The sequence below is a fragment of the Ovis aries genome, chromosome 2, assembly GCF_016772045.2.
Source record: "Ovis aries strain OAR_USU_Benz2616 breed Rambouillet chromosome 2, ARS-UI_Ramb_v3.0, whole genome shotgun sequence".
Lineage (NCBI taxonomy): Eukaryota > Metazoa > Chordata > Mammalia > Artiodactyla > Bovidae > Ovis > Ovis aries.
The window spans coordinates 38077634-38100683 of record NC_056055.1 but is presented as its reverse complement, the minus strand read 5'-3'; the positions used below and the strand labels follow the sequence as shown (position 1 = coordinate 38100683).

The window sequence follows — 23050 nt, the reverse complement described above, 5'->3', positions numbered from 1 at the left end:
ACCAGAGATCAAATTGCCACCTTCTGCTGGATCATGGAAAAAGCAAGAGAGTTTCAGAAAAACATCTATTTCTGCTTTATTGACTATGCCAAAGCCTTTGATCACAATAAACAGTGGAAAATTCTGAACAAGATTGGGAATACCAGATGACCTGACCTGCCTCTTGAGAAACCTATACGCAGGTCAGGAAGCAACAGTCAGAACTGGACATGGAACAACAGACTGGTTCCAAATAGGAAAAGGAATACGTCAAGGCTGTATACTGTCATCCTGCTTATTTAACTTATATGCAGAGTACATCATGAGAAACGCTGGGCTGGAAGAAACACAAGCTGGAATCAAACTGCCAGGAGAAGAAATATCAATAACCTCAGATATGCAGATGATACCACCCTTATGGCAGAAAGTGAAGAGGAACTAAAAAGCCTCTTGATGAAAGTGAAAGAGGAGCGTGAAAAAGTTGGCTTAAAGCTCAACATTCAGAAAACGAAGATCATGGCATCCGGTCCCATCACTTCATGGGAAATAGATGGGGAAACAGTGGAAACAGTGTCACACTTTATTTTTGGGGGCTCCAAAATCCCTGCAGATGGTGACTGCAGCCATGAAATTAAAAGACGCTTACTCCTTGGAAGAAAAGTTATGACCAACCTAGATAGCATATTGAAAAGCAGAGACATTACTTTGCCAAAAAAGTTCCATCTAGTCAAGGCTGTGGTTTTTCCAGTGGTCATGTGTGGATGCGAGAGTTGGACTGTGAAGAAGGCTGAGCGCCGAAGAATTGATGCTTTTGAACTGTGGTGTTGGAGAAGACTCTTGAGAGTCCCTTGGACTGCAAGGAGATCCAACCAGCCCATTCTGAAGGAGATCAGCCCTGGGTGTTGTTTGGAAGGAATGATGCTAAAGCTGAAACTCCAGTACTCTGGCCACCTCATGCGAAGAGCTGACTCATTGGAAAAGACTCTGATGCTGGGAGGGATCAGGGGCAGGAGGAGAAGGGGACGACAGAGGATGAGATGGCTGGATGGCATCACTGACTCGATGGACGTGAGTCTGAGTGAACTCTGGGAGATGGTGATGGACAGGAAGGCCTGGCGTGCTGCGATTCATGGGCATGCAAAGAGTCAGACATGACTGAGCAACTGAACTGAACTGAATGACTATTTTGCCTTACATCTCTAACTGTATAATGGGGTTTGTTTCTAGCCATGTAAAAGCTTTTAGGTTACAAATGACTGTTCATGCTGATACAATTTTTACAACCTCCTCCAACTTGGGGTCCCCGGATTAGAAACCCTCAATATGCGGGTTAGGAGAATATGCTGCCTCAACAATTTAGGGACAATGCCCCCATCCCAGCAGGAAGTAGTTATGGAATGAAAATGCCACCTTTTTCCCTTGGCAACATAATTCTCCTAAAAGAAAAAGGGGTGAATGACAAAACTAATTCTTAGGTAGATTGATAAGGAGTCTGGGCCCTCAAGGAGGGAAGGGGTCCAGGGCTCTGTTTTTCCTTAAGCTCTGTGCTAAATGATTATATAAGAACAATGCATCTCCTTAACAATAACCTTCTGACTAATCTTGTTATCTTAAGATGTACGTTGTGGGGAGTGGGTCTGATAAAAGTATATAAGGTCTTGATAAGAGTACACTCTCCATCCTCCTTCTGAGGTCTATGTCACAAGCTTTCTCTGTCCTCTTTATACTTTAATAAAACTATGCTACATGAAAAAAAAAAAAAAAGTCAAGCAGAAAACTAAGAAGTGGGCAGCTGTGGCTATTATGTAGTGTCCCAGCAGTACTGAGGACCAGCCATCTCAACCATGGGTTCGTCACCACCAATTTATCTTTTACAGGGACTTAAGCAATGGAAAGACAGTTCCATACACCAGCCCCTGGGTCTTCTCCATGCTCAGCAAGATCCCCAAGTGCTCAGGTCAACATTTCAGTAGCATCACAACACATCCAAGGGCTTGAGACCTCAACTTCAATACTCCTCATGTCCCTGGTGCTACAAAAGTGAGGTTCTTTGGGAACCAGCAGGTGTTCTGATTACAAACACACATCATGAAGACACTTGCTCTTCTCCTACTGGAGTTCCACCTTAGATCATACGGTCACTAACAGATATCCCAAACTCTTAATCCACACACTATGTCTCCTTCCCTCACAGAGGGATTGTTATACCTTAAAATCTTCAGTGAGGTTCTGAAGAAGGTTTAAAGACAAACCAGGGGACTTCCCTGGTGATCCAGTGGTTCAGAATCCCCTGCCACCTGCAGGGGACACGGGTTCAATCTCTGGTCTGGGAAGACCCCACGTGCCGAGGGGCAACTAAGCCTGTGTGCCACAACTACTGAGACCTTGCTCCATAGCCTGTGAGCGGCAACAGCTAAAGCTTGGCTGCTCGAGCCTGCACTCCACAACGAAAAGCCACCACAATGAGAATCCTATGCACTTCAACTGGAGAGTAGCCCCTGCTCGCCACAACTAGAAAAAGCCTACATGCAGCAACGAAGGCCTAGAGCAGCCAAAAAAACAAACAAAAAAAAAAAAGAGAGAATTTAATTTATCCAAAGGATGCAAAAGAAAGACCATAGTATACAAACATCCCACGGAAAGGAGCTAACTTTTGAGATGCCAGAAAGATGCTTTGTTGACAATAGAATTTAAAATTTAAATAAGAGTCTAAAATAAAGTGTAGGACCAAGTCTCTCTGACTAGGGAACTACCCACAGGGCCCGAGGAAAGGCACATTCTGAGCACTCACCTGTCCCTGCATGTTCATGATGACCACTGTGTTAGATCTGTTACAAACCACAAAGTGCTCTGGGTTTTTAGGAAGCAGGATCACACTGTTGACAGTGATGTCTGTCCCAGCAGTGCTGCCCAAGGATTTAAAGGTATTTGAACATTCTGTGGTCTTCATGTTCCAGATCTACAACACCAAAACATAAGGCATAAACATTTAGGGGTGAGAGTGCAGCAATTTCTAAAGTCTGAGGGTTGAAAATTAAGTTACTTTAAAAGAAAAAAAAAAAAAAAAGGACTTAAAAAAAGCTGCTTACAGTCCAAATACCTAGCATTGCCATATACAAAAGAACTCCCCTATTTGCTGATTAACTGATAAAAACAACAAAAAATCCAAAACCTAAATAATAAAACTTTTTAAATTATGCTCTTTTCCTACAAAATTTCCCTTGGCTAACAAGCTTCCTAACTTTGAAATTAGCTATGTGTCAACACTGCTACTGTCATAAACCAGAAAGCTACCTGGTCTCTGGACATCAAAATGAAATGAGGGGTTTTTAGATTTATATACTCAGGATGCTGAGATTCAAATTTGGTGGGTCTAGGGTGGGATGTATGTAGCTTTGTGTATTTTTTAAAAGCTCCACAAATGATTCAGTTTGTACTGAGAACCACTCCACAGAAGTCACAATGTCAACAGACAGCCACAAGTGAGGATCCATGAAGCGGAGGCTAATCTTGGCCACTTGTATGACCTCTCCCAGTCCAATACCTCTTCTAATAGTTCTCCATCCTAATGCTTTTTACCTTGTCCTTCTGAACTATTATGAACTGACGCAGATAATCAGACATCATAGTTACTGAAATCTGAGACATGCTTAGAGAAGGGATGAACCAACTGTTGCCTGTGTCTGGACACTACTCACATCATGAGTAGTGATGATATAAAAACCTCAAAGGCATGACTATGCTGTGTTTCTCCTGTGGCTTCAATGGAGCCTAGCACAAAATGGATGTTGAATAAATACCTAGATAAAGGAGGAAATAGCTGCCCTACTAGTTGTCTCAATATTTATTTCCTTAATAAATACAGTATCACCTCCCCCAACTGCCTCTCTAAAGCCCAGCAACCTAGAAGAGAAATTAACATTTCGGTGATCAAGGGACTTCTAGAGTTTTCTGTCCAAAAAGTCAGTGAGATATTTTATCCCACCTACTGCAAAAACTAAAGGAAAAGACTACAAAACAAAGAGACCTATAGAAACCACCTCACAGTCCTATAGGCTGTAAGGCCCATATTCACAGCACAGAGAAGGCAAACCCCATGACTACAGCACCAAGAACTCTGTGTATTTCTGTTCCATCCTGAAGAAGAGTACATCTCCTACCTTCAAATTTCTGGTTCAATTCCCAGGCCATCACAGAAAGGGGTCTGACTGTTAGGGATCTGTGTTACGACATTTAGGTCTTCTGCCAGAGAACATTCACTTACAAAAGGCAATTTAAAAGCAGATGTACAATGTAAATGGAGTGTCTCAAAGATCTCTAGCAATTTTCAATTTGGATTGCCCACCTTTTCTAGGAAATGATGCCCTCTCTTGAAATAACTACATCTCTTAAGGCACTGAAGATCTATTACTTTCAGCTGAGAGCTGAAGGTAGCAAGTAACTAAGAGGACTTAGTTCTACTCTACACCATCTTGTTCCTCATTAATGCTATCAGAAACGTCCTGGGTGTGGCGTGAAGCTCTGCAATAAAAGAGACCTATTTATTCTGCCACTTAGCCCTTTGTGAATTTGACTGTTGCAGGAAGACCATTTGATTTTGTGGCAAAGTCAAATGTAACCACTGTAAACAGGAGTTGACTTAAGTTTAGAACTCTACGCCTTTTCCTACATATCATATAGCCTGTAGGTTTGAGATTTGAGGTCCTAGGCCAACAGGAATTATCCACAGATTGTGATTACTGGCACAGATCTCAATTATGGCTAAAATACAGCGTTAAGAGGTTTAGCCACCAGAACTATCAACATTATCACCACTGAAAACTCCTCAAAGGGCAAAACAGAAAAAATGGAATAGACACCCCAAAATAAATCAGTAGCAAATACTTAACCTTTACAGTGCCATCAGAGGATGCACTGATAATATAATGTCCATCCTGTGTAAAGGTTGCTTCATTAACAAAGGAGGAATGGCCACGGAATTCCTTCAGGGTTTTTCCAGATTTTAAACCATGAATTCTATCACAATAAAAGCAAATGAAAATAGCAATTAATATCATGTATACTGTGGTCGGAACCAAGTGTTGAAAGCATTTTAGATGACTTACAGAAGCTCATGTTAAAATATTAAGAACAGGGACTATACAATTATGTATGCAGTCGTATTTTCATTATGTCTAACAATCAAACAAAACCGAACCAAAAGCTTTGCAGAGAGACTGGAAGAAGATAGGCCACTGATACCACAAGCTTCTGTTCAGCGACAGACTTCTAGGTCTCTGCTGGGTCCCAGGAATCTGTATTTGTCACATGCTCCCCCTCAGGTGACCCTGATGCAGGTGGGTCCATAGACCACACTCTGAGAAACATGAAGCGCTACTAAAATCCCCTTCTGATCTCTCTTCTGGGTAAAGACCCCAATGGACAGCACAACAGCACTGTGTCTGCTGTACTTTGGGGAAATAAGGTCTCACATTTATTCATTACTCATTTATTCCCTCACTTTCCATATAAAGGAATCCTGGTGGAAACATAGAAATCACTAACTAGTACCTCCCTCTGAAGTTTCATCACATCAAACAAAAGTGAGGGCAGTTTGGAAATTCTTACTTACCTAATTGTCTGGTCAAAAGAGGCACTAAGGATCTGACTGCTATCCTTAGAGAAGCTTAGACAGGTGACACCTTTGCTGTGTGCCCTTTCAAATCTCCTTAAACACTGTCCACTCTGAATCTTCCATACCTTTATTTTTTGGAAAAAAGAATAGTAAAAACTTGTACCTAATACAGTGTCCCATGTCCCACTCCTACCCTGCAGAGACAGGCAAAATACAGGGCTCACTAAGGTACTAAAAACAGCATTAAAAATGCATGCCAATAGCTGAATATGATATGTCAGTTCTCAAAGTACAATGACAACTTGAATCCTCTGAAACTTAAACCTCTTTCCTTTTAAATTATTAAAACAAAAATTTAAGACTCTAAGTTCACTTAGCAGAGACTATTTCTGTATTTTATCTAGCCCAGGGTATTTGACCAGCAATTAAATACAAGCCATAGCTGATCACTGCTAAGCATTTGCAGACCACCACCCCAAAGCAAAACACACCAAATACGGTAAGCTATGGTGGCACAGGAGAAAGGGCACGAGCAGATCTAAGTCCCAAATCTATCACCAACTGCATGACTTTAAATTATTGGACCTCCGTAAGCAGAGTTATTATTACGGTTAAATAAGAAAAACTAAAGTGACTGGTATAAAGTTGATACTCAATAAAGAGTAGTTAAAAAAAACCCTATGTAGGGACTAGCTCATCACAGAATTCTCAAAATGTCTACATATAAGAGTTCATGCCTCTAATTCATACCTTGATTTTTCCATCTTGAGCACCAGTTGCTAACATTTCTGTATCTCTGCTGAAGCACATACAGAGAACAGCATCATCCATCATCATAAAGTTATCCTGTGCCTGGTACTTAAGATCCTAAAGGAAACAATGATAAGCAATTATCAAAATATCACAAAAACATCAGTTACCCCAGGTCTCTACAAACTTACTGGAAGCAGGATGGTAGACTGTGCTGATTAAATCTCCAAAGCAAATAGCAGTGTCATGCACGTTATCCTGATGAACAACTGATAACACTGGGAGTACCTTTTTTACACAATTCAAATAAATAAAAAATACAAATGTAACAGCCTATATCTTTTGCTTACTAATCCTTTCTCAACAAAATTCCCCTATAGTTTCAAATTGTACATCTTTAATAAATCTGAATTTATTTAATGGTATGACATGAGAAACATTTTTCCATAGTCAGCTACCTCTCCTAAAATCATGTATTGATTATTGTATTTGTTATTTTTCTTTTATCATCCATTACTGTTCATAATGAAATATCTTTATTTTTTCTAATTATAAAGTGAGACTGTTTCATGGTTAAAAAAAAAAAAAAGGCAAACTGTAAAGAAATATACAATGTAGAAAGTGAAAACCACTCATAAATCCACTGTATGTGGAGTGGAATTTAGTAATCATAAAGATTACATTTTAAATCAGTGGTTAGTCACTAAGTAGCTATTTGGGAAAGTTAAGCTGGATCTATGCCAATTTTATCACCCTAATCAAATGCCAGATGGATCAAAAACTAAACACAAAAAGAAACATAGAAGTATTTGAATAAATCGTGGGAGAAAAGACGGATAAAATATGATGGCACAAAAAACTGATGGCACAAAAAACTGTTACCTGTACAAAGCAAAACCATACATTAAGTCAAAAGACAAAAGTCAAAGCTGAAAAATATTTGCAATGCATATTACCAAGGTTGATTTCCTCAAACTACAAAGAGCTCCTACAAATCGTAAGAAGTAGTCCAAAAGAGAAATGGGCAAAGGATAGGAACAGACTTCACAGACTAGGAAATACTGGTGGTTTTTCACATATAAGGATATTCCACTTCATTCATGATAAGAGAAATGCAATTAGTACTACGAAAAGGTTAGACTATAAACAACAAGCCACTGCTTACATATACACATAGAATATTCCATAAAGATTACACAAGAAACTGGTAACTCTGGGTGCACCAAAGAAGGGAACTGACTAGCTGAGGAACAAAAGTGGGGAACAAGAGCCTTTACTGAATAACTGTTCTGTTTTATAAAATGTTTTATCAGACGTACATCTTACCCATTCAAAAGCTAAATTTAAATTGCAACTATAACAAATAACTTAAAAACAATAAAAGATAATTCTCCTACTAGAAAAATTAGTATATTTAAAATACTTTACCTTTCTGATTTTTCCAGTCGTAAAGTTCCATACTTCAATGAATCCGTCAACAGACCCAGTAACCAGATATTGACCATCTGGAGAAAACCGAGCACACTCCACATGTGATTTCTGACCAAACTGTTTCAAATGAAATAATGAAACAGATGCATTTTTATCTAGTGGCCTTAAAACAATTCTCATTTTAATCTTTTGAGAGCTTGGCCCTAGCACAGAGTCATAGCGAGCCTATATTATAGAATTTGGAACACAAAGAAATGCTTGATATATTCTCTCCAACCAGTTTAACACTGAGGTTCACCATTGAAACTAATTTGATTTTTTTTAATGACGTTGGTATTTCCAAAGAAAAGCAAACAAAAAAACTATTTTAGCAAGGGACTTAGAACAAATAATCCTGTTAACTCAAACAGTAAGTTTTTACCAGAATCAGTCACTGTTAGCATGATTTTCACACTAACTTAATATGGCATATGTTCCTTTTTTTTAATCTGGGGGAAAAAATTCATTTTTTTCAAAATAGTTGTTTTCCTACACTGTTTTTTAAACAAATTTTATTATTACTGTTTCTTTTTATGAACTTCATCTAAACAAGTGATAATATGTGACTGACTAAGAGAACCAATTAGAGCTGACAGAAATGCTTGGGAAATGTATCTGAAGCATTTATCAGCACTGATGTTTCCATTAACAGATGGAAACTACAGTACATTAGACAGATGAGAACAGAGAAAAGCTCTATTATGAGTCTCATTTTAAATGGCCCAAAAGGAAGTGTTTAAAACAGAAAATCTTAGTCCAGCAGCATAATTTAATGGATTTCTATTTGTCACAAGGCTTTTGCCAAGGTAAGTAAAAGTGCTGCTCAAAAATATCTTTACATGCAAGTCAGAACATATAATCCAGAAAAGACAAATTCAAAATACTAAGCCAAAGATGTTATGAAATACTTTTAACTCTATAAACTCAATCAGAGCACAAATCCAAAAAGAAACTATAATAGAAAGGAATAAAAAGGAGATGGTCAAGTAGCAAATACAGTTATAATTCTGGGAACTGCAACAAATACTTCATTTTGCTTTTTACTAGAAGTCTCAGAAAGAAAAAAAAAAAAAGGGGCAAAAAAACACCAAGAACCAGCCATTAAGATGATAAAACTATTTTCCTCAAACACCACTGAAGCCTACTTTCCAATCCAGGCCTGGTCCTTTGCCAAACATATAGCAGGCAAAAACACAAATGTTGAACAGGAAAATTACATAAGAGAGTTCATGGTTTTTAGTCCTAGGTTTAACCTAAGAGCTAAAGCATTTTTCCAAATGCAGGGTTCCTGGGAGAAAATCCAAGGGCAGATGATGGGTCAGTGTCCAGTGAATGTCCACTTGGTAATGCAGCTGAGGTGTGCCATTGCCAGGCCACAGGTGGGCCTCAGTGGTCACCAGCAGCAACCATGAATGTTGTCAGAGCTGAAGAATGATTTCTACCCCCCAACCCAAGCTACGGCACAGGGCCAGGCTGAGTAAGCATACGCTGAGTCCCCAACAAGTGATTACCAACTGGGCGGTCCAAGGATCCTACCTTAATATGCCTGCTCAGCTGTGTAGGAAACTTTTCTTCTTCTACATCTTTGACAGCTGCTTTGCCTCTGAACAAATCTATGGTCATGCCAGGAGGAAGCAATCCTTGGTGCTGCTGCCACTTCAATGCCTATGAGAAAAGAAATCCACTTGGGTGCTTTTAAAACTTTGTCCTGATTGCTCAAAGCCTAAAAGGGTGAGGTTCACAGGAAGTGTGAGTCATCCAGACCCATCCAAACACAACACAGCCTGGGCTATTCTGTGTGTTCTAGGACAAGAGGTTGATCTCAAGGTGGAAGGGGATTCTCAGAGCCAATGGGTCCAAGTTTCTACAGCCATTTTCTTAATAGGTGTGACTATTATAAATAAAATTTGAAAAACAAAAATTTCCCATAGTTCCCAACATCCAAACACAGCTACAATTAGCATCTCATATGTTACCTTTTAGTATTTCCCCCCAACATGTTTAATTTGTATAGCTGCAATTATACCTTATGTAAAATTTAATACCCTGTTTTCACCTATCATTATATCTTGCTATGACATAACCAACATAACTTTTTCTATTCTAACATTATATTCTCTACTAGTGGATGTTTCATAGCTTATTTAATATATTAATGGACATTAATATTGCCTCTAATTTTTGCACTCATCTAAATAATGCTTCAATGAATAGCCTTGGATGTAAGGCTTTTTCTATTATCAGGATACTCCCCCCCAGAATAGATTCCTAGAACAGAAATTACTGAATTGAAAAAAGAACACAAACGGCTAAGGCTCTTTAGACACACTACCAAAATGTTCTCCCAAAAAGACACAACTACAATAGCAATCACAACCGCATCATAGGGAATGGAAAAACCATGGACTTTGGAGACAAAGCTGAAACTCCAGTACCTTGGCCACCTCATGCGAAAAGTTGACTCATTGGAAAAGACTTTGATGCTGGGAGGTATTGGGGGCAGGACGGAAAGGGGACGACCGAGGATGAGATGGCTGGATGGCATCACCGACTCGATGGTCGTGAGTTTGAGTGAATTCTGGGAAATGGTGATGGACAGGGAGGCCTGGTGTGCTGCGATTCATGGGGCTGCAAAGAGTCGGACACGACTGAGCGACTGAACTGAACTGAACACATATATATGAGAGAGAACAAGAGAGAGGGGGAAACAGGGAGGGTGGGAGGAAAGGAGAGAAAAAGAAAACAGCATCAATCTGCCATAACCTGAAAATAACACATCAATGTAAATCAACTATGCTTCGATTTAACACACCAACAATAAAAACAATTCAGGAAGAAAGTAACTTGCACTATCATCCCAGTTTCCCTATTTTAGGGGATTCAATTTCTTTTTTCTTTTTTTTTTTTTTTTTAACTCATCTGTTTTTGAAGACAATGGTCTGCTTTTCTGGTTGCCTGATATCCTCTGCCAGCCTACAGAAGTTGTTTTGTGGAGTTTGCTCGGCGTTGAAATGTTCTTTTGAGGAATTTGTGAGGGAGAACGTGATCTTCCCGTCCTATTCCTCCGCCATCTTTCCCTCCCTCCTGGGGATTCAATTTCTATGTGTAAGAACTACAGATTGACTGAATAATGAACCAACTACCTTAACCCATTATCCCATCCCCACCCCCTCCTTTAGTTTATGCATAATTTCTCAACAAAAAGCTGAGCATGCCCTTGCTGCATACACAGTTTGGGAGCTAGGCATGAAATTTAGCCTACTATATTAATGGTGGAAGTGATAACTTTCTTTAAAATATCACCCTAAGTCTCTGTTCCTGGCCTTCTTAACACATCCCCACCCATCAACAGAAAATTGGATTAAAGATTTACTGAGCATGGCTCCGCCCATCAGAACAAGACCCAGTTTCCCCCTTAGTCAGTCTCTCCCATCAAGAAGCTTCCATAAGCCTCTTACCTTTCTCCATCAGAGGGCAGGCAGACTGAAAACCACAATCACAGAAAACTAACCAATCTGATCACATGGACCATATGCTTGTTTAACTCAATGTAACTATGAGCCATGCCGTGTAGGGCCACCCAAGATGGATGAGTACGGTGTAGAGTTCTAACAAGAACTGAGAAGGGAATGGCAAACCACTTCAGCATTCTCGTCTTAAGAACCCCATGAAAAGTATGAAAAGGCAAAAAGATAGGACACTGAAAGATGAACTCCCCAGGTCAGTGGGTGCCCAATATGCTACCGGAGATCAGCGGAGAAATAACTCCAGAAAGAATGAAGAGATAGAACTAAAGCAAAAACAACACTCAGTTGTGGATGTGACTGATAATGGAAGTAAAGTTCAATGCTATAAAGAGCAATATTGCATAGGAACCTGGAATGTTAGGTTCATGAATCAAGGCAAATTGGAAGTGCTCAAACAGGAGATGGAAAGAGTGAACGTCGACATTCTAGGAATCAGCGAACTAAAACGGACTGGAAAGGGTGAATTTAACTCAGATGACTTTTATATCTACGACTGTGGGCAGGAATCCCTTAGAAGAAATGGAGCAGCCATCATAGTCAACAAAAGAGTCCGAAATGCAGTACTTGGATGCAATCTCAAAAACGACAGAATGATTTCTGTTCATTTCCAGTGCAAAACATTCAATATTACAGTAATCCAAGTCTATGCTCCGACCAGTAATGCTGAAGAAGCTGAAGTTGAACAGTTCTATGAAGACTTATTAAGACTTTGTAGAACTAACACCCCCAAAAGATGTCCTTTTCATTACAGGGGGCTGGAATGCAAAAGTAGGAAGTCAAGAAATATCTGGAGTAACAGGCAAATTTGGCCTTGGAGTACTAAATGAAGCAGGGCAAAGGCTAATAGAGTTTTGCCAAGAGAAGGCACTGGTCATAGCAAACATCCTCTTCGAACAACACAAGAGAAGATTCTACACATGGACAGCACCAGATGGTCGATACTAAAGTCAGACTGATTATATCCTTTGCAGCCAAAGATAAAGAAGCTCTATACAGTCAGCAAAAACAAGACTGGGAGCTGACTGTGGCTCAGTTCATGAACTCCTTATTGCCAAATTCAGACTTAAATTGAAGAAAATAAGGAAAACCACCAGACCACTCAGGTATGACCTAAATCATATCCCTTACGATTACAGAGTGGAAGTGACAAATAGATTCAAGGGATTAGATCCGATAGAGTGCCTGAAGAACTATGGACAGAGGTTCATGACATTATACAGGATGCAGGAATCAAGACCATCCCCAAGAAAAAGAAATGCAAAAAGGCAAAATGGTTGTCTGAGGAGGCCTTACAAATAGCTGTGAAAAGAAGAGAAATGAAAGGCAAAGGAGAAAAGGAAAGATATACCCATTTCAATGCAGAGTTCCAAAGAATAGCAAGGAGAGATAAGAAAGCCTTCTTCAGTGATCAGTGCAAAGAAATAGAGGAAAACAATAGAATGGGAAAGAATAGAGATCTCTTCAAGAAAATTAGAGATACCAAGGGAACACTTCATGCAAAGATGGGCTTGATAAAGGACAGAAATGGTATGGACCTAACAGAAGCAGAAGATATTAAGAAGAGGTGGAAGAATACACAGAAGAACTATACAAAACAGATCTTCACGACTAAGATAATCACGATGGTATGATCACTCACCTAGAGCCAGACATCCTGGAATGGAAAGTCAAGTGGGCCTTAGGAAACATCACTATTAACAAAGCTAATGGAGGTGATGGAATTCCAGTTGAGCTATTTCAAATCCTAAAAGATGATGCTGTGAAAGTGCTGCACTCAATATGCCAGCAAATTTGGAAAACTCAGCAGTGGCCACAGGACTGGTAAAGGTCAGTTTTCATTCCAATCCCAAAGAAAGGCAATGCCACAGAATGCTCAAACTACCGCACAACTGCACTCATCTCACTCGCTAGTAAAGTGATGCTCAAAATTCTCCAAGCCAGGCTTCAGCAATACGTGAACCGTGAACTTCCAGATGTTCAAGCTGGTTTTAGAAAAGGCAGAGGAACCAGAGATCAAATTGCCAACATCCGTTGGGTCATCGAAAAGCAAGAGATGTCAGAAAAACATCTACTTCTGCTTTATTGACTATGCCAAAGCCTTTGACTGTGTGGATCACAATAAACTGTGGAAAATTCTGAAAGAGATGGGAATACCAGACCACCTAACCTGCCTCTTGAGAAATCTGTATGCAGGTCAGGAAGCAACAGTTAGAACTGGACATGGAAAAACAGACTGGTTCCAAATAGGAAAAGGAGTACATCAAGGCTGTATATTGTCACCCTGTTTATTTTAACTTCTATGCAGAGTACATCATGAGAAACGCTGGGCTGGATAAAGCACAAGCTAGAAGCAAGATTGCTGGGAGAAATAGCAGCAACCTCAGATATGCAGATGACACCACCCTTATGGCAGAAAGTGAAGGAGAACTAAAGAGCCTCTTGATGAAAGTGAAAGAGAGGCATGAAAAAGTTGGCTTAAAGCTCAACATCCAGAAAACAAAGATCATGGCATCTGGTCCCATCACTTCATGGCAAATATACAGGGAAACAATGGAAACAGTGACAGATTTTATTTTGGGGGGCTCCAAAATCACTGCAGATGGTGACTGCAGCCATGAAATTAAAAGACACTTGCTCCTTGGTAAAAAAGTTATGACCAACCTAGACAGCATATTAAAAACAGAGTCATTACTCTGCCAACAAAGGTCTGTCTAGTTACAGATATGGTTTTTCTAGTAGTCATGTATGGATGTAAGGGCTGGACTATAAAGAAAGCTGCGTGCCGAAGAACTGATGCTTTTGAACTATGGTGTTGGAGAAGACACTTGCGAGTCCCTTGGACTGCAAGGAGATCCAACCAGTCCATCCTAAAGGAAATCAGTCCTGAATATTCATTGAAGGGCTGATGCTGAAGCTGAAACTCCAATACTTTGGCCACCTGATGTGAAGAACTGACATTTGAAAAGACCCTGATGCTGGGAAAGATTGAGGGCGGGAGGTATGGGGATGACAGAGGATGAGATGGTTGGATGACATCACCAATTCAATGGACATGAGTTTGAGTAAACTCCAGGAGTTGGTGATGGACAGGAAGGCCTGGCGTGCTGCAGACCACTGGGCTGCAAAGAGTCGGAGACAACTCAGCAACTGAACTGAACTGAACACTCTCCCTTGGCAAACATCTCCAACCTGCCTATGTACTTACCATGCCTCATCTCTTTTAATCTCCTCTAAATTTCTTAATTTATCCTAATAATTGTTGGGCTTCCCTGGTGACTCAGACAGTAAAGAATCTGTCTGTAATCTGGGAAACCTGGGTTCGATCCCTGGGTTGGGAAGATACGTTATAGGAGGGCATGGCAAGCTACTCCAGTATTCTTGCCTGGAGAATCTCATGGACAGATTCTGAATGTAACTACCTCTTAACTATATTTTAAAAAAAGGTTTTTTTCTAAGACCTTAACATTAAAAGTATTTCGTGTATACATTAAAAAAGATGCACAAATTCTATGAAACAAAACAATTTGTTAATATGCGTATGTAAACTCTGGGTTGTAGAACTCATGACTTTTCTTATATTTCAGAATAAACAATTAAAACCTTCAAAAAAAAAAAAGAGGTAAAAGACATTGCTTACACAAGCAAACTCTCAAAAATTTACCTCTGTGTACCCTTTCTTAGCAAGTTACCAGAAGTACTCCATTAAAACAAGGCTCTAAACTATGAGAAGGAAAACATGTTTCTGAAAAATATGACCCAGAACTCTCAGTATGAAGATGAAAGAACTCCCAGTACAATCACTGTGCAGAAAACCATGAGAACAAGAGAGAGAAGGGCCTCAGGGAAAAGAGCAAGTACGGGGAAAGGGAGAATTTTTACACTTATTGGAACGATACAGGATGAGGAAGCAAAAGTTACACAGAAAACTAGGCAAAAGAAAGAAATTAAGCGATTGCTGCAGAGAATCACCAAAATTACATAAGAAATTAAAGTTATTTTTTGTCTATGAGCAATACTGATGTAAAGATAATGTAAACATTGAAATTATTTAACCAAAAGTTGTCATATAACTATACTGAAAACCCAGAGAAAGAAGACTGTGTGCATGTTGTGGGGAACAGAGAGAAATCATCTTCCACTAAAGTCAACAGTTAATGTTTAAAACTTTTTCTAAAAAAAAAAAAAATCAAAATATGACATTATAAACATGATATTCAGCTACAAGGGTAAATGCCAAGAGTTAAAAATGGTTGTGGGAAGTAAGAAGGTGGAAGAGGGCAAATGGAACTATTTTCTCACTAAAAGCCCTAAGAAGTCAGTGTTAGTCACTGAGTCATATCTGACTCTTTGCGACCCCATAAACTGTGACCCGCCATATTCTTTACCATCTGAGCCACCAAGGAAGCTCTAACAGCCCTGAGGTACTACTTCAATGACACCCATCTATCACTTTGATAAAAAGTAAATTAAGAAATAAGGCAGCTTATTTTTGAATTTCAGAAACACTGTAAGCCTCTAAGAGTAGCTTTTTGGCCCCTTTCAAAATGCAAATTGAGTGTAAACAGGATATTTACATCTCTATTAATGACCTGTAACTCTGCTACTTTCGTAACATCCATCACTCTAGATAGCTTTATAAATAATAATGACAGTGCTAATACTACTGCTGCTGCTAAGTCTCCTCAGTCGTGTCCAACTCTGTGCGACCCCAAAGATGGCAGCCCACCAGGCTCCCCTGTCCCTGGGATTCTCCAGGCAAGAACACTGGAGTGGGTTGCCATTTCCTTCTCCAATGCATGAAAGTGAAAAGTGAAAGTGAAGTCGCTCAGTCGTGTCTGACTCTTAGCGACCCCATGGACTGCAGCCTACCAGGCTCCTCCATCCATGGGATTTTCCAGGCAAGAGTGCTAGAGTGGGGTGCCATTGCCTTCTCCAGCTAATACTCCTACTGCGGCTTAAAAAAAAAATTAAAAAAGAAACACCACTGGCAGCTACCATTTACTATGTATTTAACAAGGTGCCAGTCAATATACAATTGCTTTAAGTACATTTTATCTCATTTAATCCTTAGTACAACACCATGATGAGTAAATGGGATCAAAAAAGTTAGGCAATGTGTCCAATACCGCATAGCCAGTAAGTGAGAGAGCTCAGATTCGAACTATGGCAAATATTTGTTCCAGTGTTCTGACACGATGATCAACAATGTCAAGATAGGACAATAAATTTTATTGTTACTCTAAATCTGTCTCCAGAGTGTATGCCCTTAACCACTAATCTGCATTACCACTCCCAGGAAAGATGAATGCGGCATGGCACAGCTGTCTGTACAAGCAGTGCTATAGGTAGTTCCCAGTTCTTAGGTTAATTTCTTTAGCTCATACATAGAGTTTATACACAAGAAACATTACCAGAAGTTCACAGGAATTTCAGTTCCAAAGACTTTTAATTACCTGACCCAGCAATGCCATGAGACGAGATGGAGGCACCACGCTGACTTCCCCAGCTAAGGCCTGGGCAATGGCTGCTCTTCTCTTCTCTTTGCTACTGCCATCGGGGTAGGCCTGAAAAAGGAGAGCGGCATAGCATCATTTCCAAGAAATGGAAAAAGATATAAATGTGCTTATTTTTAAGAAATAACAACAGTAATGAAGCAGAAATATTCAAAAAGCAAAAGATTAAGAAACTACCCAGTTAAACAGAAGATTAATCAAATCAATTTGGTTTTTAAAATGATGTCTCAATTCTACCCATTTGCATTTCAAAAGTATGAGCTGAGACAGAACTGAGGTCAGCCAATCCACATTGTTATTTCTGAAAAGAGCCTCATAATAATAAATAATAGATGTATGTCAGAGTCTCATAATAATAAATATATGTCAATAATAATAAACTATGTAAAAGCCAGAGTTGTTTTTTCAGTTTTTTAATAATCTGCAAAGCCAAGGATTCTTTTATATTCTTTAGTAATTTCTTTCAGTCAAATGACTCCCAGCCCAGAAGTTCTTTAACAACTCTAACTTAAATTCTGCCCTGGTAATCTAAACTCCTTCCTTTATCCTCATGGTTTCCTTGAGTTTACTCTAACTTCCTGTTATTCAGGGCCTATTAAATTCTTCTTCCTCGTAGTTAGACAAGCTTCTGGTAAAAGGCTGGCTGAGAAAGGATGAAACTATATCTAAGGGTTTTGAAGAATAAAAGAGTATCAATCATAGTGCTCTACCAGGAGCATAAGCAGCTGAGAAGCAGAAACATAAGCTTTTAAGAAATAAAAGAACTGAAAAGAAACTGCAGTTGTTAAGAGCTAAGGACACAAATGCACAGTGAACACACCAACAGTAGAGCATTGCTTCTGGGTAGGTACTTAGGCTAATAATGGAAATAACACCAGAATAAATGTTCTTCTTCTTTACTAATGAACACATAATCCTATATGATAGGGTGTGTGCAGAAGAGAAGGCCCTCAAGTACTCAGAAAATTGAACAAGACTACCCTCTTTAACATATGCAAATTTCAACCAATGTAAATTAAAAAGTATCATTGTAAAAATTAAATCAAAATTACAAAAAGTATCCAATAACAGAGTTTAAAAAAAGATCATATTATTGCACGTTTTCAAAGTTAACAGCAGTTTCTTTTCATTATCAGTCTTACCTCTCGAGGATCAAAGTAAGACCTGGCCAAGAGGTTTTCCAGATGAATATACCGCTCTGGCTGTGTTTGTTTTAACATGATCATGGGGTCAGTCTGTCTCAGAAGAGATCTGGCGGCACCCAATTCTCGGAGCTCTATCAATTCCAAAACAACCTGTACAATTGAAAGAAAGCGGCAGTTTCAATGCATTCTCTTAGCTCGTTTTCTTTTTCAGTACAATTTCTGACACAGAAATGGTCTGCCAAAGTGATTTCCAAATAACAAACCAGGAAATGCCCCTTTCCCTTTCCATTGGTAATTTCATACAGACATCTAAAGTAGTTATACAATAACTTCCATCCTTCCCTTTTATCTATCAATCTCCCCTCCTCTCAGGTCTCTTATTCCAAATGTAAAATGCTAAGGAAAACCAAAGATGGAAATATATCCATGGGCTCCAGAGACTGTCCTTGGGTTACCAAAATTTTCTTTAGGGAATTACTAAACCCACATGGATTGTAAAGAAACAAACCCATTTCCCTATTTTTACTTCAAACCACACAACATTCTTATTTCCAGAAAGTCTACTTGGTTCTGTTGTACAGATAAGCAATTTTATGATCTATGTGCTGGTTTCCTGGCATAGAGCTTCTAAAAACCTTGGAATCCCCCCACTGATAAATACCCTCGCTATTCATGAGCCCTCTGCATCACACCTAGTTAAGTGCTACGAAGATGGCTCAGGATAGGAGCTGGTTACCACTAGGACCAACCACATGATTTGAGGGTTGTTGATGCTTTGAACCAGCCCAACCCCAAAGAAAGTCAAAGAACTGGAGGTTGAATGAAAAACTATGGAGCTTCCTGGTTGATGAATACTTCAATGCCAGGTGACAAACTAACCCTAACTCCATGGGGAGAAGGCACTGGAAATTCTGGTTCAGTACCCTCCCAAACCTTACCCTATATGTCTCTATTTGGCTGGTACTGATCTCTTCCCTTGATAATAAAACTGCCATCATCACTATGTCACTTTTCTGAGTTCTGCGTCATTCTACTGAAATATCAATTCTGAGTGGGTCATGAGGACCCTTAAATTTGTGGCCGGTTGGTCAGAAGCGTGGGTGGCCCAAGATATCAGCATATTGCTGGTGTGTGAAAAAAAGACAGTCCTATAGAGGACTGAGCCCTTAACTGTGGGGTCTACACCAACAAGTTAGTGGTTGCTTAGTGGTGGTTAGTGTCAGAACTAAACTTCAGTACACTATTTGGTGTACAAACAGTTGATGTTAGAATAGATCATTTAATGGTTACTTGAAAAATAATACCAACTTGGGGAAACCTTGGCTTTTCCAAGAAGAGAGATAAAAATATGGAGTAGTGGGAACTTCCCTGTTGGTCCAGTGGCTGAGATTCCATGCTCCCAATGCAGGGGGCCCTGGTTTGATCCCTGGTCAGGGAACTAGATCTTGCAAGCCACAGCTAAGACTCAGTGCAGCCAAATAAATAAATAATAAATAAAATAAACATTAAAAAAAATAGAGAGTAACACTCAAGCTTTGAAAGTAAATTTTAAGGGCTCTGACAGCCCAAAACACTTGCAGAAATGTTTATGGATGCTCTCTGGTCAGGGAGGCCCACAGTAAACCCAGGTTCAGGAATCAACATCATCTCTACTCTTACCTGTTCATAGAGGTCAATGAGGGTTTTGTCTGGCAATTTCAGAGACTGTATAGCCTGTAAAACAGTATCCCAATGGCCACTATTAATGTCAGCCACAAAACTCTCAATGCTGTCCACTGTATTCAGAGACACAGTCGTCTCTTCCTGCAAGGTGGCTAGCGCCCGATGTAGACTGTTCTCCTTGAGGTACTGCATAATGAGCCGGATCACACTGAAAGAAGCAAGCACATCATTCAGCTCAGGGATCCTCACTCACCAAAGATGCCACAAAACTAGGCCCAGTTTTTTCTCTGCAGCCATCCTCCTTTCACTACCTGCTTTCCATTTATCACGTTGAGTAAAACCTTCCCTCCCCCACCCCCACACCACAGAACCTGAGTTACAGAAGACCCTGGGGATCATCCAGTTCCTACTTCGAACTCATAAGTAGAACTGGGGTTCAGTGAGGGGAAATAACTTGTCCTGTGTCTCACAGTCAGTTAGAAAACAAGATAGTACCAAGAAGACTCTCATACTTGCAAGGTCAGAGATCTTTCTATTATGCCAAGTTTCTTGTTAATTCATATGATTCCACTGTGGCACACTTTAGGAAAACGTTTTAAACCTAGTCTAGTCACTGATACAGAATACTCTAAATGACTGAATGGTTTGGTCCATTTTTAAATGACAGCAAAAAAAATATGAATTGAGACCATTTTAACAGGGATTTGTTGAACATAAATAAGTAGAGCTATATTAGATGTAAATTCAAAACAAAGTTATGTGTCCTCACAAAAATAACACCTACCCACTGCCATTATTACCAAAATTTCAGGACAAGTGAAATAAAAACATGTGAATACACTTTCCCAAGGGAAAGAGAACCCAGACAATCTCCAAATACTGAGAGAACAAGCAACAATTTTCAGCATATGACAGAAAACTTACAAGTTAAATATATATTCAATTAAAACTTCTTGATCTCTGGCTTAGTATTAAGGAGTTTGGTGAATAATTTTTCATATAGACAGTAAAAGCTCATGTACATTGCTATACTACACTGTTCTTCTCTTGCCTTTGAAGTACACATATGGCTCATGCATACTTCTACTGGACAGCATGAGTATCAGGGGTCACACTGTCCAGATTGGAAGAGATTTCAAATTGGAATTTAGTCTATTCTCTTTCCCGGGAGAGAAACAATAATCAAAAAACAATGACCAATGTTTACTTGACCAGTGTTCACAATATATCAGGTACTGTTCTAAGCATTTCCGACTCAGCTACTCCTCAAAACAACCCTATGAGGATGGCATTTACTCTTAGGTCCATTTTACAGATGAGGATTTGGCCAGGAAACAGAGCTAAGTGGAAAAAGGAAGATTCAAACGGGCAGTGTGGCATGTGAGCATATTTTGTTGTTGTCAGTCACTCGGTCGTGTCTGACACTGCGAACCCGTGGACTGCAGCACACCAGGCTTCCCTGTCTTTCACCTTCTCCTAGAGCTTGCTCAAACTCATGCCCATTGAGTCAGTGATGCCATCCAACCACCTTGCCCTCTCTCATCCCTTCCACCTCCTGCCTTCAATCCTTCTCAGCACCAGAGTCTTTTCTAATGAGTCAGCTCTTTCCATAGGTGGCCAAAGTATTGGAGCTGCAGCATTAGTCCTTCCAATAGCCCGGATAGGAGAGCAAACCCCCTCTTCTTAAAAACAGTTCTTGCAGAAGGGAACTGAATACTGCTACTCACAGTGGTCTTTTCTTTCACAGGCCGTTAAGAGACCCCAGCTTGGATCCCTGCTGTTCTAGCACCACACTGTTCCCAACAGCACACTTCCATTTATACTCCACAAATGAGACACCATGCTTGCAAAGAACTCGTATTTTCTAGAGCCAAAATCAAATTCACTTTCTTCTTTGTGTAATACATAAGAGTTAAAAGTTTTGGAGATTTGAATCAGAGATTGGGATTTGAATCAGAGCTCTGCACTTACTGTGACTTTGGACAAGTCAGTTAACGTCTCTTTGCCTATTTCCTCATCTGTTAAGAAAAATACCTACTCTGTAGGGTATACAAATCAGTCTGTAGGGCTGATCAAAGAGAAGATGACACTGCTTACAGCGTGGCTAACAGAGAAAATACTTAATAAACACAGCAATTACTGATAATAAAAAACATGCAGCAGCTCAGGGCTGGGAGAATGATCTGTTCCCATTTTTGATTCAGGGTCTGAAGTATGGAATGCTTTCCAACTCCTGCCAACTCCTAGCTGTCTTCATCGCCAGCACTCTCCATCATCCTTCTTTGTTTTACTTTTCTCCACAACACTTACCACCATCTGTAAGCCTATTTTACTTACTGCTGTTTTCCTTCCTTTCTGTAAGGGCAAGGACTTTGGTCTGCTTCATTCACTACCATATTCCCAGGGCTAGAGCAGGTACACAGCAGACTTCAATATTTTCTGAATGAATAAACCTCCCTTCCTCCTATGGCAGATCCCTCCCTTACACTCATGATGCAAATGTAAAATCTGCCAATTTAATTATTAAGCGTTGGCAAGAGCAAGTAGAGGATGGAGTCCTGGAAAAGTTCACTGAAGACTTTCTTCAGTCACTCATTAGTACCCCTCTCCCCCAAATCTATCATTCTCCTGGCCCAGTTTCCACATTCTGTCCCTCCCTTGTGGCTACACAAAGCTCACGGGCCAACCAAAATTCAGCGCCACACGGAACCTGATAAAACAAGTAGCTTTCATTCCAAAGACAATTACTGAGCCTCTACGATGTACTAGGAACTGAGACTGTGATGAAAAGCAGCCCCTAGGCGCCGACATAGGCTAGAAGGGTGGGCAAACGGTGACAATACCAGATTAAGAGCTAGGCAGAAAAAAACAGAGGGCCGTGTAAGCACAGGGGAGGAAACAAACCACCGTGCTCAATGGGGGCAGGAAGAGAGGGAAGGCTAAGAGTGCAGCCCCCTTGTGCAGATGAGACCGGAGTCCTGACTGGATGGCTAATCTGCTCAGTCTCAGGGCGCATCAGGAGTCGGCGAGGGCTAGAACTCAGGTTTTGCAGGCACGTCCTACCCCTAGCCCCGCGCCGCTTTCCACCAGGCTTTGGGCTTTCCGTTCGCTACTTTCTTGCGGGCCCGCCCCTGAAGCAGTCAGATCCCAAAAGCTTCTTTGTGGGGAAGTAAATACCCCTCCACTCCCAACCTCTGGGACGCCTCCCTCGAGCAGCTTCTACCCCTCAACTCATCGACTCCCGGCCCGGCCACTTCGCGAACATCCGACACCACGAGACTCACTCGGAGGACTCGATTTCGATCGACATAGCGCTGTCTTTCCGGGCGCAGGCCCCACTCCACTCTCAGGCCCAGCCGCACAACGCACCAACGCCACCTCCGGCGACTC

General features: G+C 40.3%; 1 protein-coding gene across 2 annotated transcripts in view; it reads right to left on the bottom strand.

The window, feature by feature from the left end:
• Positions 1-23050, bottom strand: part of SMU1 (SMU1 DNA replication regulator and spliceosomal factor) — a 27244-nt gene extending 4194 nt beyond the window's left edge. For both annotated transcript variants that reach the window (XM_060409155.1, XM_004004148.6), the window contains exons 1-10: positions 22945-23050; positions 19658-19868; positions 17996-18148; positions 16794-16904; positions 9350-9478; positions 7772-7891; positions 6344-6460; positions 5591-5718; positions 4869-4995; positions 2771-2938 (exon numbers count right to left, since the gene is read on the bottom strand). In XM_060409155.1, coding sequence (XP_060265138.1) covers positions 2771-2938; positions 4869-4995; positions 5591-5718; positions 6344-6460; positions 7772-7891; positions 9350-9478; positions 16794-16904; positions 17996-18148; positions 19658-19868; positions 22945-22970 — 1290 coding nt within the window. In that variant the 5' untranslated portion in view covers positions 22971-23050. The remainder of the gene's footprint in view (positions 1-2770; positions 2939-4868; positions 4996-5590; positions 5719-6343; positions 6461-7771; positions 7892-9349; positions 9479-16793; positions 16905-17995; positions 18149-19657; positions 19869-22944) is intronic.